Raw genomic sequence first — 18,958 nt, 5'->3', positions numbered from 1 at the left:
TTTTGAAGTTCGTTTACATTTTTATTAAATAAAATAAATCCATCTAATCATTGTTTACCGATTCCAGGCAATGTTTCACAGAAAATAACACATGCAAATAGATTCACGAATATAACAGTTAACAAACTGAAAGCTTATCTTCGAACCTGGTCTCATAGAATGTTTCACAATCACACAATGACAGCAATGGCCAAGTACAGTTCAATAGCAACGAAGAAAGAAGGTGTTGCACGCGGTGCCTCTCATGCAGTCGCAAAGACGTCCGATTCGGGGCCCGTGCTTCATAGCACAACGCTCACCCACATCACACTGCAGAAATGAAACAAAGTTATCTTGAGACCAACACAGATGAGGTTATATGCTCACACTGAGGTTATATGCTCACACCGCACACACATATATGGCCATATAATTTACAGTTTCTAACAATAACGCTTTGAACTTTTAGAGACGTTGTTGTTTGTAGAGGTAATTCTGACTGTAAACAACCTGCTACCCGAAGGAACATTGCCAAAGAACAATTAACAAGTTTGAACTTAGACTTGCAAACATATTCATACACAAATATTATGAATGATATTAAAACCACTTCCATACCCGGGGGATGACACTCGCTTTTTTCTCCAGCGATATTCTGTTGTCTTGTTCTCCCTCCAAAAGCCCTTCAAGTGCTTCAGCCTGAGTGGAGAGGAAAATAATCACATTGATGATTCCATTCCAAGTTCAAACGTGACTTCATATGTAAAGAGATTAGGCACTGAAAAGTTGTGCGTCATTGTGCATGTTCAGCATTTTGATTTGTTAGCTATGCATACCTAATGCATCATAAATGCCTCAGATTTCATTTATATTATGAAATTAAGTAAACAAGGAATGCACATTTCAGTGAGTTTAAACACGATAACATTAGCGCCGCTTTTTTAGAAATAAGGAAGTAACAGGTGTTCTTACCAAGTCCCTGGTTACGTAGCCCAATTGGTACTGCTCATCTTGTGCAGAGATTCGGTTTTCAGGTGACATTTCACTTTTGCAAACAGTGCTGAGGACCGATAGGCAGACCCCAATGTACACTACTACTCTGGCGCTGTCCATGGTATCGATGCTTGCAGACGTAGACGCGTGACGAATTGGACTAAAGTGCAGTACCGGATAATTTCTTTCCAATTGTTTGATGGCTTGTGGCTTTTCCTCTTTCTTGTTCTTGTACCTCAGCTCCTCTGTACTTCTGCGTTGCAACTCGCCGTGTTGCTGGGAAACTTTCCCTATTTATACAGTGCAAGACCCGAGATGCTCCTCCGTTAACGCGAATAACGTCATCAGCACTGTCTCTTAAGGGCGTTTTTTTTCCCTTGAATTGGGTAAGAAAGCGTCTCTAGGTCAACGCAGGTAAATAAATAAATACATAAATAAATAATGGAAGCGGACACATGACGGTAGAGGCGGAGATCTCATGGCACACATCTATTATTGTCACTGTTCAAAGGTGGAGAATCTACGTCCTGAAAGATGAATTCGCTTGAAGATAAGATGGTAAGGCACATTAAGCATGAAAGTGAAATATGTTTTCTAAGTATCATTTATGCAAATAACCACAGAACAGACTGGGAAGTGTCCACCACACACATAGCATGAGATTTCATAGATTATTTAGATAGCTTAACAAACATAATGTAGGTTTCCAATTTCACTAAAGTGTATGTTTATAGCCAGGCCTTTGAGTTAACTGGATGTTCCTTATCCCATTTTCTTCCTCTTTCTTGGTGCTTTGTTATGTCTGTAAATGTGATGTGAAAATGTGGAGTGATTTGCATTCATACACGAATCTTGCCTTCGTTAAAGCCAGTGATTGCAAAATGTTTTCAAAGCTGAACTGCTGAAAAACATCGGCTCATGACCTCCAGACCTCTAGAGTCGAGTCGAGGTAGCCTTCAAGCGTAGGATAGCGCATTCAGTTACTTTTCCCAACTTGCTATTTTCAAACAGCTCTCGGCATATTCTGTCGTGTGTAGATCGACTGGTGAGATGATAACCGTCTGAAGGACAATGAGAGAAGAAGCCCTGTTGAAAAACATATTTTTGGATTTCTAATTGGCATTACGCGCGTTTGCGTTTCCTGGTGCGTAATGCGCACATGGAGCTCCTTTGTGGACAATTAGGAATGGAAAGGCAGGATTTCCGAGGCACTCATCTGCAGAGCCTTGAGAGATGTAATAGAGGCTCGCACTGGGAAGCGCATTCCCCCCTGGCATGATCAATGGCAAACGCCGACCTGCCCATCTATCACCATAACCAACTTGTAGAGATATTGTCTATGTCTCACTATATAACCAAAATATTTTAATCCAGCGCACCAATTTTGATCCTGACGATGACCTTGTTAGTGCATCATGGTCTGATCCTTCTGAAAATCTTTGAACACTTTATTAATTAGCTGATCGAATAATAATTTCACATTGAATATTCCCACAAAATATGAATTAGTCTCAGGGTGGTATTTATGAAGGCTAATTTTCTCCAGAAAATTAGTCAGACCCAGTCTGACTACTGCGCTGTTTTTATTGCACAAAAGAGAGTTCCAGATAGCTATTTCTATGACGTCTTCCATGACATTGTATCTGACATGGCCAAGTTGCACAAGGCTTCATTACAAAGCAGGACTCTCACGAAAACCTGTCTCATTATATCACCTGCCAAGGACAAGAGACTCTGCGTTCTCAGTGTCCTGACGCCAGCCCCTTGCAAAGGTGTGAAAATGGCCTTCATGGACCTTTTCAATGAGATGGTGATTAAATTAAGGGCTACCATGGACTTCTTTTCAATGCATCACTGAAACAATGGTGTACTGTTTTATCAATAAAACATTATGTTCTTCACAACCACACAATACCTCACTCTTGCAACAAATGGTGCAAGAAAACATGCCTTTAGTGTTTGCTGTTGATCAGAGGAGGAACACATAAAAACAAAAATCAACCATCATAGATATTTAGTGAAAAGTTCACCTTTATAGATATCATTATATTTCATTAAAGTTTTACCACTGATAGTGTTAATTTAAAAATGTATATTTGGGCGCATCTCTCATCACCCAAATAATTTGTCAAATGTCTCACATCTGACCTTTTGTATAGAGCTATAAAGAGACAACCAAAGACAGCTGGCTTAAACACTTTGCAATCAGCCACTGAAATAATGAAAAAAAAGGCAGTCAAAGACGAATTCCCTCAAACACTTTGCAATCTAAAACTCTTGCCAAGGGAATTCTGCTGACAAATAGACGTTCTTCTTCAGCAAAGAGTATTGATTGTATGTTTATGTACTGCTGGGACACAAATGTCTGTCATGAAAGGAGAGAGAAAAGTGTCTAGCACTGGTGACATGATGAAGCATGTGCCAAATTAAACTATGGTCATTTGTTCATTGTAGCTGTGGCTACTAGTGTGTAGAGGGCTACTGATGCTTCCTATATGAAGGCAACACACAGTGTACTGTGATTATCATTTTAAATGAATAAGTAGCTTACTGAAGTCATACAAATTATATGGATTTTGTTGATTTAACAGTAAAGCATGAACAGTTATAATACTAGTCAGTAAGTGCCTTAAAGCATGAAACCTGTCCAAACACAAACCTTCTTGAATGCACATGCTACTACCAATGGAAGTCATAGAAACTCATTGTGTAGTGAAAAAAAAAATCGCACCAACACACCTCTGACCAGATTTGCGGCGTCACAGTGCTGACCTGCATCTTATCCCTCTCTGCAATTCTGTTGGACAAAGCCTTTAACGAGACCGCTAAAATGAGAAAAGCAATTAAATGAGGTGCATTGATCCAGCCCCCCCGCTGGGCCCTCAGCACAGGTTGATTGGCCTCCTCACCCAGGAGGTCTCACAGCTGTAGGTGATGCTGAAGTGGGGAAGATCAGCCATACTAATCACACATTGTTGTGGTGACATGTTTGGAGTTCTGCATGTCTAACCCCGATACACGATACAAATGGTGTTGACAAGAGCTTACTTGCAGGGGAGCCACTACAAATGTTGGGACCCTGTGTCATCTTTTATTAAGTACATTCCACCAGGAATCTGAACAAGAGGTACCGCACCCAGTTTTACCACAATGAATGATGTTTTTGCATCAAGGAATTTCTAGACTGGGTTTAGATATCGCTGATCCTAAATACCAAAGAGCAAACATTGACAGTAGCAAGAAAAGCTAAAGTAGAAGAAACACATTTCTTCTGAACTTCCCAAAACATGCAGGATTGTCAGGGTAGATGACACATTTTGAATGGCTGTAGAAACCTGTGAAAAGCCATTACAAGGTGGCTTATTGCAGTCTGTTAACTATATCAACATATCCACCATACACCACCGGTAGCATACCAATAGGAGAGAGAGTAAGAAGCTCTACGGCCCCATATGTATCAATAGGCTCTGCCCATTACCATTTAATCTTGACGAATCTGAAAGAATAAATCAACGTCACAAACATATTTAGAAAGAGAGGTCCTCTTCATAGCACACAGATTGCTCATGTGTATATCATGCTTACCCATAAATCACACAAGGTTAATATCAGATAGTGAATAAAACATTTAGTCAACATATACATATACAGTATAGACCAAAAAACATCAAACATTATCATCAGAACTGTCATCACAGGAGAAATGAAAAATATTTTGCTGATGCTCTTGGTGGACATCCATAAAACTGACAGGTTGTGTGTGGTCACAAGACATCTGTAGCATGGCCATTGAAGCCCATTCATGAAATTACCAAGGAAACAGCTCAGTAGCCCATTGCTTTTCCATTCTTGTCCTACTCAAGATAAAGATTTAACTCTTTGCCCATGTTACCTGAAGGTGTGTTCCTGCAATGGAATGAAAAATGGTCTTGTGCTACAGTATATGTCTATATACTTTAGGTATACTTTCTGTATTCTGTATTACTGTAACATCTAAATTTACAGTAATATATTTAGATGAACAATCCTGAATCAAACTAGATGTACCGCGTAGCGGTACAAAATATGACCGCCGCTCAGTCCTGCACATCCATTCCGCGAAAATAAATCATATTAATGAATTTGTCTCCATCTTCTACTCCATCCCCCACTCTTGAAACTTTTGTGTATGCTTGTTTGGAATGTGTGTTTGCACACATTCCGCACACAAAGTAGCCTACTGGCGCTGCAAAGGTGAATAGATTTGTTTCTGGGCCAAAAAATCTGTAACATTGTTATAAAACCTTTAAAATCTCTAAACAATCACAAGTAGGGCAGTTCATCATAGTCCATCCATTGCAACTGGACTGATGAAAGGTACACCTGTAGGCTACATTGTATTTGGGAAAAGCAGAAGGTAGCAGCATAATGTATTTATTTATTTATTATTAAACTAAAACAATCCCTGTCAGTTCCATGCAGTTTTCAACAGCTATCAAGAAGAGAGGTCATGTCATGGATTTTTGTGAATGTTTCTTCTTCTACATATGCATAGGTTTAGTCATCTAGTTCAAATTATATTCAGCTTTATTGTCAATGCACAAATTAAATACCAGTAGTCTAAAACAAAATGCCGTTTTACCCAGTGGTGCAAATAACTGACATGTCCAAAAGGGCCTTCATGAAATGCGTTGCGAGACTGTTCATACACATTTTAACGGGCAAAGTTGAAGAGCTACTCTCCGTTATTGTTTGTGCAAATAATATGCTGATTCATGTTCCCTTGCATTTTGCAACCATGAGGTCCATGGTTAAGCTCAATCTTTTGACGCAATCTTTTGATTTTCACCCAGCCTAGTCCATGGTAGGCGCCCGATAGAAATATTGTTTAATTTTGCGATTGAGATATCCACGCACTGGCGCCCCCCCTGCGACGTGTTCGCCCCCCGGTTTTAGAGCTATTCTAAATGCAAAAATGCATAGACATTGCATGACAAAACCGTGACTGTTAACAAACTATAAGCTATATAAGGTAGGCCCTATGCTAGGCCTATTACACAACACAAATTGTCACCAGGCTATGCTGGCGACCCAAATAAAATATCCGTTGGAACCAATGGCTTACACCTTACAGTATCAAGCTGCCACCTCTTGGCGAAAAGTTAATAGTTTTGCATATCAGTAGTAATACATTTCACGTAGCTGTGAATCACGGAAAGGGCGAATGAAGTGGACACTTCTAAATGGAACCCAACCCACTGTACAGTAACTCAAGGTCTGTGGCTAAAGCAGCCATAATGAAAGCGTTATCATTGTTTGGATACTTCACACACACGTGTTTTTTAATCGCATAGACTACAACTACCAAGCTGGAATCAAAGCACATCGACTCCCCTCTCACACCCTAAACACGCACTTCGAACAAACAAAAAGCGCCTCAGTCTCACGGAATAGCCATAGGCAAAACTGTATCTGACCGGTGTAACGTTGGTATTAAATCATCCATCGCAAAGAATGATTTTTGTAGCACGTGCAACAAATATGTGTAGGTACAGCCCTGCCCTGAATACATCTCAACGTGCGCTCTAAAACATCTGGTTTAAATGGAGATGTAGATCATCACGGGATCATAGACAGGTTATCTTTCAGGTAGCCTAGGCCTATATATTTTCCATTAAAAAACCATCACGTAGCGAACGTGTTGTGGCTAACTCACTTAGCTCCTGTTAGTAGCCTAGGTTATGGTCATAAGCAAATGAGATGACAGTCGAAAGATACAATTAGTGCTGTTATCGATTTGCTTGGTAGCCTATAAACGCATTTATGGTTTTCTACAAATACATCAATAATCAAATTGGCCTCCATCACTCAACCATGCTAACGGTAACATTATTTTACCTACGTTCTGCTATTGATAGGATTAACGTAGCCTACCTGCAGTAAAAAACAAGCATGTCCGATAAACATTCTCAGATTTATTTCGGCTTCAAGAGGAAATGGGAATTACATTTCATGCAGAAATCATCCTACCCTTAGACGTTCTCTGCGGTAAACTACTGTAGCCTACAGTCTTGTCCTTATAGGAAGCATAGTGTCTTTCTAACCCACTTTAGATTAACTTCCAACAAAATTACGTCTCACTGCAACGATGCGCCATCTAGTGGACAAACGACTACTTATCGCCAATACTGGAAATGCAGCCATGATGATGATGATGAATATTTATTTTGGCTTTCTTTTAATCCTACTGAATTTGTAATTATGTATTAGCCGTTCTAATACCGATAGTATGTGGGTGCCTGTGTGTGTGTGTGCATGTGTATATGTGTGCACCACCATCTACAGGCCAATGAGTGTAGAGTCACTAAATGTACACATAACTTAATTTTTTAGACCCCCCCATGGATGAAATTCTACGAAACTTGGCATACCCCCAGAGAATGTCAGGTTAATCATACACATAAAATTTGGTGCAGTTCTGAACGTCTTTACTGAAGAGAGGGGCGATTAAAGCAGAATGATATTGCATTTTCATTTTTTACCGGGGGGGTGCAAATCACAAATGAGTGATTATGGGCTAAGTTGATGTGGGCCCTTGAGACCAACATACCATAAAAATTTCTTCATCCTCGGTGCCACGGTTCAGGTAGTTATTTAGGAAAAACTGCATTTTTTGGGTTTCGGGGGGCCCAGCGCGGGGGGGGAGTGGACCCCGGGGACGAAACGAAATTTTTCCGTAAAAGTCTAGTGGGGCTACATACCCACCAAATTTCATGTGCCCCGGTGGTTCGGTGTCCCGGGTATCGTTGACCAAAAATTCAGGAAGTAGATGACGGGAAAAAAAAAAAAAAAAAAAAAAAAAAAAAAAACTTTGACAATCCCTATATGACCGCTTCGCTAGCTTCGCTAGCGGCGGTCATAATTAATTTCATACTTGCACAGGATAGAAGCAGTATTTTATATAAGTCACATCCCGAACAATCATAACACTCTTTAAACTACATTACATGGACTTGCAATACTGCGCTTACACACACTGCACTTTTCACCCCTTTCTCTCTCAATCTATTTATCAAATTCTTTCTAGATCTTTCTTTATCCTAATAAATAGTTGGTGATCCCTCAGGATACCTCTGCACAGGACATTTGAGCAGCTAAATGCCATTTCACTATATATTTTACATAACAGTATCTCTGTGTATGTGACAAATAAAATCCTATTTGCCATATGTTTGCCATGATGGCCAGTCCAAGGCCATCAAAACCTGCCTGACCATTTTTGAGAATATCTTGATAACTAAATCCATTTCAAACAGGCTTCCTACAAGAATAATTAGTTTAAGCAGTATAATATCTTATTTGTATATTTGCGTATATTATGTTGATATGTGCCTATATATATTGTTGTCTCTATTCTATAGTACTGTATGTGTCTATATTACTATTTGTCGACCGAATGTAAAAGTTACTACTACATGTCTATTTGTTACTACTACTTGTGTATTTGTTTAATGTATAGAGAGTGAACACCTACCAAAGTCAAATTCCTTGTGTACGTAAGTATACTTGGCCAATAAAACTAATTCTGATTCTGATAACAAAAGCTATTTCTGACTTTTTATTGATGACAGCATACTCTCTTACCACATTTTTATGGTGGTAAAACTTTAAATTAAACTTTAAATTAAAAAAAGAATGGTGGTACCACATTATTATATCATGGGGTCTGTAAAACACATTTATGAGTTGCAAAAGTTTTTGCAATGATGCTGTTTGCCCATAGCATCACTTCTGCATTTCTCCTCCGTGTTCTCAGAGAGTGAATCATCTTCTGTGGATTCTACCCAAGGTCCTGATCTCTCCAAACTAGACAGGATCTGGCGCCATCCCTTGCATTTGTAAAAGTGACCTTCGAACCATTCTATTCAGTTTCACTGTTGTTCAGGAACTCAGGCACTAGATTCCTTGGCTCCATATACTCATTGTAATGCCCAAGTTTCACTCTTGAGGTCATTGGCATACACTGCAGCCCCTGATATTGAGGTTGTTAATTTGCTAACACTGTATAATTGCCTATTGAGTGGCCTAAATCAGCCTGTGATTCTGTAACTCTGTGAAACATTGTGCAGTTAGCATTCCTCCGTCGCTACTAGGAAAGCTTTGAGGCTAAGGAAGTTTAATCAATCTAGAATACAACATAGCTAGCTATCTGTATGAATACCTGTGTGTGACTGAAATTTCAAACAAGAATGAGTTTAGCATAAGACATTCTGTGCCAAACCCTCAAGAATTGTTAATAGTTAAAGACTAACCAGCAGCCAGGAACACACAGTACACGCTTAGAGTAACAGTATGCCAAATAACTTTATCTGGCAAGTACAAGGAGTTGCTTGAACTTTAAATCATAATTTCACAACTTGTTACGAAGCAAGAAGTAGAAAGGTTACAGAGTTATTTTGGAATCTGAAAATATTACATGAACTAGTCATCAGTAGTGTGAAAAAAGTTGAACTTTTCTTAGGGGGGGAGGGTACGTGTGTGGCCATGGCAAGCAGACACTGATAGATCTGGAGTCTGGAATAGTGTATCATCCTTACGTAGCACCCAGTTTTGAGATTGATTGAGTGTGTGTGTGTGTGTGTGTGTGTGTGTGTGTGTGTGTGTGTGTGTGTGTGGAGGGCTGCCTGTGTGTATGTTTTCTGCAGTAACATGTGTGTACTGCCTGTGGGTCTGTTTGTATGTGCCACACTAGTTTTGTGGGTATTTGTGAATGTGTTAGGCATTCATCAGATTTTGCATGCAAACTCTCTGTGTGTGTGTGTGTGTGTGTGTGAGAGAGAGAGAGAGAGAGAGAGAGAGAGAGAGAGAGAGAGAGAGAGAGAGAGAGAGAAAGAGAGAGAGTTTGTGATTACAGGGACCAGGGACTCGCTGCATTATTCAGTGGCTTTTGGCCTGAAAACCTGTGCATCACCGTAATGTCAGGTCATTTTTCACAAGCTCACCAGGGGCTTAAAGTAACCTTGTGGTGCAGATACACACACATAGAAAGAGAGAGAGAGAGAGAGAGTGTGTGAGAGTGAGAGAGAGAGATTTACTTCTGTTAACATATGCATAAAATATTTATGGTACTGGTTCATTGAGATCAGACCCCAAGGAACTGGTCAGTGGAGAGGCTATCCAAGTTTGGCCACTGATATTATGACACATACACACATACACACACACAAATGCTTTTTAATATACGTCTGATAGGAACAACTGTTGCATACTTTTTCAACTACAGCATAATCTAGCCTGTTAAGTGTGCAAAATATATTGCTTGCTTGCTTGCTTCATTACTTGGTTTCTTCAAGCAATTTAGATGGTGTTGTGTTGATGCTCCTGTCCTCCGTATTGGGTGACACACATAACATCATCAAATACATGATTAGGCCTAACTGCTCTTTATTTGTGCATGTTATACAGGTACAGGGCAATGCGCCTCTTTTGTTTGGACAATTGAGATTTCTTTTTCTTTTTCTTTTTTACATGAGATTCAGAGCTGTTACAGCTCTCAAGTTGGTTTGGGAGGAGACAGGCCAAATTATTGGAGTCTTCAGCCAGACAGTTTCGGAGTAAGATAAATGGGTATGGCGATGATGTCTAATTTTGCTTGATACTACAGGCCCTAAAGTGGTAACAACTGTGATGGAGAGAGCTGATTGCCGCCCGCCTGACCTGTTAATCTGGACTCTACATCAGCGAACCGTCTCGGGTACATATTTCCTGACCTTAGGCTTTGTTTGTTTTTAAATGCTTACCGACACCTCATCCCTGTCTTCACTGCGCAACCTATTGACTCCAACGCTTTCCTGGCTTGAAGCAGCCGGAGCATCATGCATAATTTAACTTTTGCACAAAAAGCGTCAACACAGCATACAAATGCTCCATGACATTTCGGGCTTTTTAATCATTCCATCTCCAGACACGTTTTAACCTCGGTCTCCGTGTGTGGTGAGTGCAGAGCGACTAATAGCCTAATATATGCTAACCAGGGGCAGCCAGGAGAAATGAAACCTTCAGCACTTCATCTCAGCATGAACTGGGGGGAAAGACAGAGAATCGTGGTGCTGGGAACAGAAGAGTGAGAGCTTGAAAGGTCCTCCTTGCTGTGCCTGGGGATGAATCATTATACACTGTGTCTTTTGAACAGCTCCACTTGACGAGGACTCAAACGCTTGAAAGCAGCATGTTCTCACAGTTAGATATCAATTGTGAAACCGACTCCATTCATATGAAATCCTTGAAAGAAGCACATTAAGTATTGGGTACTGGTGAATACAATTTGAACTAAGATTACACTCATCTCTACGTGTAAGTGGATATTAACACTGCAGCAGTCTGTAATGACCTCTCTTGACCTCTATTTGATGATATATTGATCTATTTGGAATATATTTATAATGTCATCAAACAATATCAATATCAAACAAACTTAATGTGAAAATATTTATTTGAACATTCATTCAATATTATAAACAACAATTATAAATGAAATAATCTTTCTTAACAACCTGTCGCAATTTGTTTAAAACGTGCATTTGGCTAGAAAAGACTGCCACTCTTTTGTAAAAGATATTTCTGCTCAGTCTTATTATACATTTATACACTGTATACAAAACACTTACAAAATTCATGTAAAACAGAAACTTCATAGGGTAAGTAAAGACAACATATATATAGAAGTGCAAGTGTGTTTGTTTGGAAGGAGAGTTGTGGAGCCCTTGGGTGTAAAGACCATCTTTTTTAAATAATGCTATGTGAACTGCTATGAGTATGAACAGAATTGTCAATTATGTTTGTGAGCAAAAACACACACAAACATGGCACGCACACACACACAAACACACACACACGCACGCACACATGCTCGCACACGCACACACGCGCACACATACACACACACACAAACACGCGCGCATACACACGCGCACGCACACTCATGGGCACACAGACACACACAGATACTATCTCTTCTGGATGTTGAGACCTTTTGGAAGGCAAGAGAGCGACAAGTACAAGGAGACATCTCTTGTTGCTGGGCTGCATTCACTAATAAACCAATATGTGTCTTAAATCCTTGCCACCATCTGACACAGGAGCATGAAATGACTGATCTGATGGCAGAAAGGCTTTAGATTGCCGCTCTGAGGACAGGAAATGAAGAGTCTTCACCGCATCATCCCCACCCCCTCCTCTGCCACAGGTTGTGCTGTTTCCCTGGTCCCTGACCTGGTGGTGAGGCACGGGCAGTTTTGTGTTCCAGTCACTTCTTCAGCTCCTCCGCGTGAAGCCCAGGGACCTTTTAATTAAGTCACGCTTCGTCCACCCGGTCAGACAGCGATTGGCACAGGAATGCTGTGAACTCATGGAGTTCCTTGACCCAAAAAGCAAACATCAGGGAGGCTGTATGACGTGTGCGGGGTCATGAATGGACAAAGTGACGTTTTTTTTCTAAGGTCTCGGACTTGAATAGGGCAGTTTGTTTGTGAGTAGAGTGGAGTAGAGTGGAGTGAAGTGGAGTGGAATGAAGTGGGCGTTGTGTGCGTGTGTGAGTTGTCGGGGGTCGGGGTGTGGGACTCAGTTGGCTCAGAGTGTTTCAGGAACAACAGGAACATCACTTCCTGTCCTCCAAAGATGTGTGTGTGTCCGTGCGTCACTGTGAGTCCTCCATGCTAATCTCTCTTCTGAAGGATCTAAAACAAACACATGGCCACACATATGGTTTTAATACTACATTTACGTCAGACCAATCAGTATTTCAAACCCAGCAATGGGCTCACAGGTACTACATAGTTGTTGTGTTGTTGGGGTTGGGTTAGTCTCAATCTACGTTGTTGTTGGTGGGGTTGTTGTGAGCGCACACAAAGCATTTAGAATGTTTTTTTTCCCCCTTTCTTTTTTATCTCATCGGAGCCACCAATCTACAGCTCTGTATCTTATAGGAGTACAGCACCCTCTGGTGGCTACATTGGAAGCTGCATCTACCAACAACTGATTTAAAATGCACAGAACCCGCACACACAAATGTGCAGACACTATTTAGTGGGCCTCATGCTCAGTGTTTCTATGCCAGAGTTGGAGCATTTCTGTTTGCAGCCTTAACCATCTGCATTATTTATTTCATCATATTTTCCAGAGGAATTCAGACAATAGTCTAAAGCATGTCTCCCCAATCCCCAGCGTGTGTCATTCACTTATGCCCAGGTGCACATTTTATTCAGCATGTAAGAGCATACTGTTTTAGTGTAGAAGCAATATATTAAACATATTTATATATTCTGTGCATAATGTTCTCACCATTTCCATGTGTGTGTGGGTCTGTGTCGTGGTCATATTGATCATAGAAGTCTGGCCAACTGGTGTGAGATCAGCCCCAGAGCGACCAGCATACAGGGAGATGTAGTCCTGCACGCCTGCAAAGACCAGGGAGGGAACAACTGTCAGAAAGGGAACAATGCTCAGCGGGTTTCAGAGCAGACTAGACTGAGCAGACGCCACAGTAAAATAATATAAAAACTCATAGCAATGTAGAATCAGTGAGAGCATTGTTCTGTAGGGTAGCATGTGTTTGTACATATTTATGACACTTTGTGTGTGTGTGTGTGTGTGTGTGTGCGTGTGCGTGCCCACATGCATGTGCAAAGAAATTCCCTCAGAATGTCTTTCAAAGGAAGTATGTGGCACAAAGAGAACAAGAAAAACGGTCACATTGTTAGTGAACCGTGACTGTTTACATATAAAATTCTGACATCTTAAGTTCTCTGAGCGCCCACAAAGTGATTATTGCCCTTTCAGTGGTGCTGCAGCTGCAGCTGCCACACACAGAGGACATCCTCCCTCTGTCATGCACTGGTACAGAGACACGAACGAGACGAACGAGACTGGTCTAGCACGCGAAGACGGCAGGGGAGCGAGAGTTTGTTTGGGTTGACAGAGCAGGAGGTGGAGTGCTGTGGTTTACTCTGGAGAGATACTCCCTCTAATGTTTACATGGGCACTGTGTGACACACGGTCTCTTCTGATAACTATGCACCTACGCACGCAGCGCACTCACACAGACACACACACAGACACACACACACACACACGCTAATGCAATATAAGACACAAACAAAACAATTACAACAAAAGAAAACAATTGTAAATCAGAGTGCTGAGGTATGTTAATACACTGTTTGTATAAGCACACACAAACAAAACAATAAGTAAACACATACAGACACACACAAACACACACACAGACACACACACACACACGCACACACACACACACACACACACACACACACAAGATACCAGAGTACTGGGTCTGCATCCTTAATGACCCCCCTCCGTCTCATCACTGTGAGAAGGCTTTTGCTAGAGCCAGCGCTGTTTGTTTAGCTTTCCTTGCTTCACGCTGGGATATGAAGCAGATGGGGCTTTCACTAGGACATGTAGCATAACTGCAACAGGACCCACCTGCTTACATCCATAGCCCACTCAAACACTTTGTGTCTTCATTGAGCACTTGGCCAAGAGTAAGACAAAGGCCCCTTGTGGGAACCATATCAACAATCAACAAGCAGAAGAGCTCTGGTTTGCGGTGAAGGCCCCTTTCCCTGGCTCATTTAGACTCCATTTGCTGTTTAAGTTGAGTAGGTCTTATTGCCCACATAAATTACATTAACCGAGCAATTCTCCTTGATTTATACACAATGCATAAGCTCCCACAGGACTGTGGACTGGGGAGTATAACATACTGTATTTGAAGGAGTCCAGATGTACCTGAATAGCACTCACGCAACCACCTTTAATGAGAAAACTTGCCAGAAGTGTGTGAATAAGTCATCTGTCTCACATACATTTTCTCTGGAGAGAGACACTCCTAATAAGGCTGTCTTTTGTTAGTGGGTTTCACTGTAATAGGCTTTGATGGATGGGGCATTGAGATGATTCATGTCGGGCTCACTGTGCATTCTTCAGGCAGTCAGGAGTCCCACACCACTCCCCCAGTTCACTCCCACTCCAACCATCAAGAAAGCATCACTTACAGGGGTCACTGTGACTTTGACTAGAGGAGTGATTAAGACTCCTTCATAGTTTCTGTTTTCTTTCTTTGCATTGGGTAAAAAGTCCTGATGTGTTTTTCCTCACATTACTGTGGCTTTTATCACAATGCATGCATGGAAAAACCAAACATCCTCAAACAATTTTTGTTTAAATTAGTTAAAATTAAAATAGTATTTAATAGCCATCCGTCAAATGTCAAGCTAAAGTACTAAAACTAAGAGCATGAGTTTGGCCAGATGGGTGTTGGCTGAAGCACAACTTACCTCATCTGTGGGGATATGGCGTGAGGTTGGGGGTTTGGTGATGGTCACCTCCTCCTCCTCCATTTCCACGGTTTCCTCCTCCTCTCCCTCGGTCACTTCCTCTGTCGGGGTGACATCTGTGCCTGGCTCCACATCTCCTGTGTCCCCTGCCTCCAAGAGGAACTTGTCCAGATCATCAACGCTCGAGTTGCCTGATTGGAGGAGAGTGTCGTGAAATCAGAAGAGCAATATAACACAACAAAACTACAAAACAAACATTCTCTAGCTTTATTCAAGGACTCAGTGACAGCAGCAGTGATGAGGAATTTCAGTCAATTCTGTGTGGTGAAGCAAATAGTCATGTTGCGCTCCCTTTCACAGCCATAAATGCTGAGTTAAAACACTCAGACGTTTTATTTCCACCATGCAGAACTGTGTTCATGTCACAGAATAATACAATTCTCATGAGGCATAAGGAATCTACTGCAACTCAGCTGCTGCAGAGCTTGGTTTTAAGTTAAAAACATGTGCATATGTGGCCTGGAATGGCATGGTGTAAAACCACAAAGCCTTCAGAGCACTGGAGACAGTCCTATGGATTGAGCGTTTGGAAAAACTTACTGTAAAAGCTATACTCAAAGGTGGCATTATAGTCTTCGTAGAGTGCTGTGGTGTCATATTCTTCAAAGTCGCTCTCAGCTGCGGAGGAAAAAACAACAGAGGCAGGGAGAGTTTATTAAGGGCAAACAGAGACGTGCAGGGCAGGATATTAGCAGAACCGCCTTCTCTGTCACGGCAAAACACACACATTCTGTAGGCCATCATCAAACCCTCGCGGATGCCAGAAATCGACCCCTCACTGACACTAAAAAACCTAAACTGCTACGGTAATGTGGTACCTCCTGAGAGGACTAACAAGGATATTACACCCACGTCCAATTATGTGTTCTAATTCTGAGTCCTTGAGGGGACTCCGTGCCAGATTCTCACGGTGAGCAACGAAGTCATACCATGTGGTTTGGTTTACGTCTGTTTTATTTTTTTTTCCCTTCCAAAGCCTTCTCAAGTGTTCTTTATTCACATGGGCAGCTTAATTGGGTGAAAAAACAAAAGACGAGAAACGAGAAATTCTGAGTTCTGAGAGCTGAGAGTTTGGAAGAACACAACTGCCGATTTGACCCAGAGGAGTCACCATCCTGCTTTCATGTAAACCGTCCGTCATTCAGCACGGGTTTGACGGACAGCTCGAAAAGGGCACACAAAAGCAAACCTCGTCAGACACGATGGGGTAAAGGTCAGTTATTCAAATAATCAACATTTCTGACACCCTGTGTCAGGACCGCGTTAGTGTATGAGATTGTCTTCATTTAGCGGAGCTTATTGTTTGAAACCTAATAGCCTACAGGGTTGCGTCAGCGGCGCGGCGCGAGGCTGTGTAGAGAGTGGAGCATGCCAGGAACAGGAACAGCTGAGCTGATGCTGTCTGATACCGCACGCAGGTGACCTTATCCACTCCAACAGCAGAACAACTCAATGCCTCTGCGAATCGTATCGATAACATCTCTGCTGGCTGCTTTGGAATTAATACAAACTTCAAATTAAGTGTCATTCAAGCCATGGTTACTCAACTGGATGTATAAATAAAGTTATTTAACATATATGGCATTGCACACCACAATGGAACATTTCATGGTTTTGTTTTTAAAGACATGGTCTAGTATGTCTACTTCAAAGTGCAGACAAAGAGGCCAGATCATTCTGTTTTGCAGTAAATCTGACTGTCTGAGATAGTCTGCCAAGTTTCACCACTGAACATCCACTGACCATCACATGACCGGACTTGGCTCTTAAGCTACGGAAGACTGGCACGAGGCACAGAGACCGCCGGGGTTGACAAGTCAGCTGCCAAATCACACACTTCTCCATCAGACTCGTGTGTAAACTAAGGCGATAGTCCAGGAAGAAAAACCAGTGTGCTTGTCCATCCATGCTATAAAAAGCCAGTGCGCCTTTGCCGTCTTTATTGTCCAGGGAAATGGAGACATTAAACACAATGGTGGACCTATACGCAGTAAAGAGGATCTGGACCATTAGGAGTCTTTGCATCTGACGGGCCTTTGAAATGTAGAGGGCATGGAGTGGGACTCCCTGCAGCCCACATCCTCACCATAGGACATAGCTGGATAAATAACCTCCCAAACAGGGGGCTGATTCTTCTGAATCTACAGTCGGGTACTGTCAATGAAGCGATTCAATGAATCCTTGAAAGATAACAGCAGGATCCCATGCAGTCCTGGTAATGTACTCAAGGTGTATAAATGTCATGAGTTTTACCATATGTTACTTTACCCAAAATCTTCAAGGTAATGCCTTAAATAAATGCTTGTCAACGTAAAATAAGAGCTTCCCTAAACAGTGAAGTTGCTGAAATGCTTAACTTCTTCTGAAGAAGTCCATTATTTTTTCTTTCAGTGAGACTGGGCATGATGGCCAGAAAGCCTGCTTTACCATTAGTTGCAGATGTTGTGTAGGACTTTTGTTATTCATTTTATTGCCAACTGTAAAAAAAGCAGTACTACCATAGAAGGTTATTTAATCAAACGAGACACCAAATGCCTCAAACCTCAAACCAAAGGCCTCAAACCGCTGCCTAGCTTGTGTGATCATTCGGACATACTAAAATAACTCTGAATAACTCTTCAAGTCATTTCCCTCGTGCCTGGTCTAGTCCACTTGAGTCGACCCCAATAAATCCTGGGACCGCAGTCATGGAAAGACCCCCAAAGGAGCGAGTGGATTTACGTATGGAAGCACACAGGGCTGGGGGGGCTCCATTAACTGCAGGACCTGATGGGAAGGCCCGGTGTTACATGATGGGTTGCTGCTCCTTCATCAGGCTGGGCTAGCCACTAGACAGGCCTCTGCTTATCTGAACTACTGTATGCTCCCTCTAACATTTGTCCATTTCTCTCTCTATCATTCTGTAATTGCGTAAGAAAAGCAATGTGAATGAGAGGCTTAAAGGCTTCTGAATAAGAGTTTGTGTTGCTCTGTTATGCAGTTCCGTGTATGCAGGACAGTGGAGGGAGGCATGACGACCCAGTCAAAGTTAATGAAGTAACACGATTCACATGAACTGCATTTACACAGCTCATGTCCTCTGAGCACGCGCGTGTGCAACTCTACAGAAGCACATATACGCATGTGCACGCACAGCACACACATGGAAATACATTCACAGTAATATTTATAAACATACACACAGTGCTGCACACACACACACTGTCACTATCTCTCTCTCTCTCTCTCTCTCGGCTTACAGCTTGGCCACTATTCTTCTTTCAGGGTAACCACAACACAAGCCCAACTGACGAAGAAGCAATACCTCACTTCCCTTGCTTGATCTTTATGCCCCAGTGTTAATTCAGAACCCCCGTCTCTCACTCTCACACACACACACTGCACATGCGTGAGCACTCAGGCAAGCGGCCTGCAGTCCAGCACGGTATGAGATCCACTCTGAGTCATCGCCTCAGTCTCACATGACTGCTAAGCCGTGGGAAAAAGAGCGGTCTGCTGCAGAAAAGTCACCTGGATCCCCACCAATAACCAGCTACAATCTTTTAATTACAAACATTGTCTCCTCAGATGGAAAGTGCCGCAGGCCATGT

General features: G+C 41.9%; 2 protein-coding genes across 3 annotated transcripts in view; both read right to left on the bottom strand.

Annotated features, from left to right (window-relative positions):
• cart4 (cocaine- and amphetamine-regulated transcript 4) lies at positions 1 to 1,251 on the bottom strand. The gene is made up of 3 exons (XM_076300946.1): positions 952 to 1,251; positions 598 to 678; positions 1 to 309 (listed from the first exon to the last, which is right to left on the bottom strand). Exons 1-3 carry the CDS (start codon positions 1,090 to 1,092, stop codon positions 202 to 204), a joined length of 330 nt encoding a protein of 109 aa, XP_076157061.1. The 5' UTR covers positions 1,093 to 1,251; the 3' UTR covers positions 1 to 201.
• Positions 1,252 to 11,478: 10,227 nt separating this feature from the next.
• Positions 11,479 to 18,958, bottom strand: part of LOC143140609 (uncharacterized) — an 11,012-nt gene continuing 3,532 nt past the window's right edge. For both annotated transcript variants that reach the window (XM_076301625.1, XM_076301626.1), the window contains exons 2-5: positions 15,909 to 15,986; positions 15,309 to 15,499; positions 13,291 to 13,406; positions 11,479 to 12,686 (exon numbers count right to left, since the gene is read on the bottom strand). In XM_076301625.1, coding sequence (XP_076157740.1) covers positions 13,332 to 13,406; positions 15,309 to 15,499; positions 15,909 to 15,986 — 344 coding nt within the window. In that variant the 3' untranslated portion in view covers positions 11,479 to 12,686; positions 13,291 to 13,331. The remainder of the gene's footprint in view (positions 12,687 to 13,290; positions 13,407 to 15,308; positions 15,500 to 15,908; positions 15,987 to 18,958) is intronic.

This window comes from Alosa pseudoharengus, unplaced genomic scaffold (assembly GCF_046254945.1).
Source record: "Alosa pseudoharengus isolate Yale_2024_CS ecotype anadromous, Long Island Sound unplaced genomic scaffold, YU_APseudo_1.1 YU_APseudo_1.1_scf_23, whole genome shotgun sequence".
Lineage (NCBI taxonomy): Eukaryota > Metazoa > Chordata > Actinopteri > Clupeiformes > Clupeidae > Alosa > Alosa pseudoharengus.
Note: the sequence above shows the minus strand (reverse complement) of the source record. Positions and strands in the feature narration are given on the sequence as shown.

Bases quoted from the DNA above. Each gene is read 5' to 3' on its own strand.
- cart4 (XM_076300946.1), bottom strand. From the start codon at position 1,092: ATGGACAGCGCCAGAGTAGTAGTGTACATTGGGGTCTGCCTATCGGTC. The intron at 679-951 runs GTAAGAACACCT...CTCTCCACTCAG, and splicing joins GCTACGTAACCAGGGACTTG to GCTGAAGCACTTGAAGGGCT. The intron at 310-597 runs GTATGGAAGTGG...TCATTTCTGCAG, and splicing joins AAGCGAGTGTCATCCCCCGG to TGTGATGTGGGTGAGCGTTG.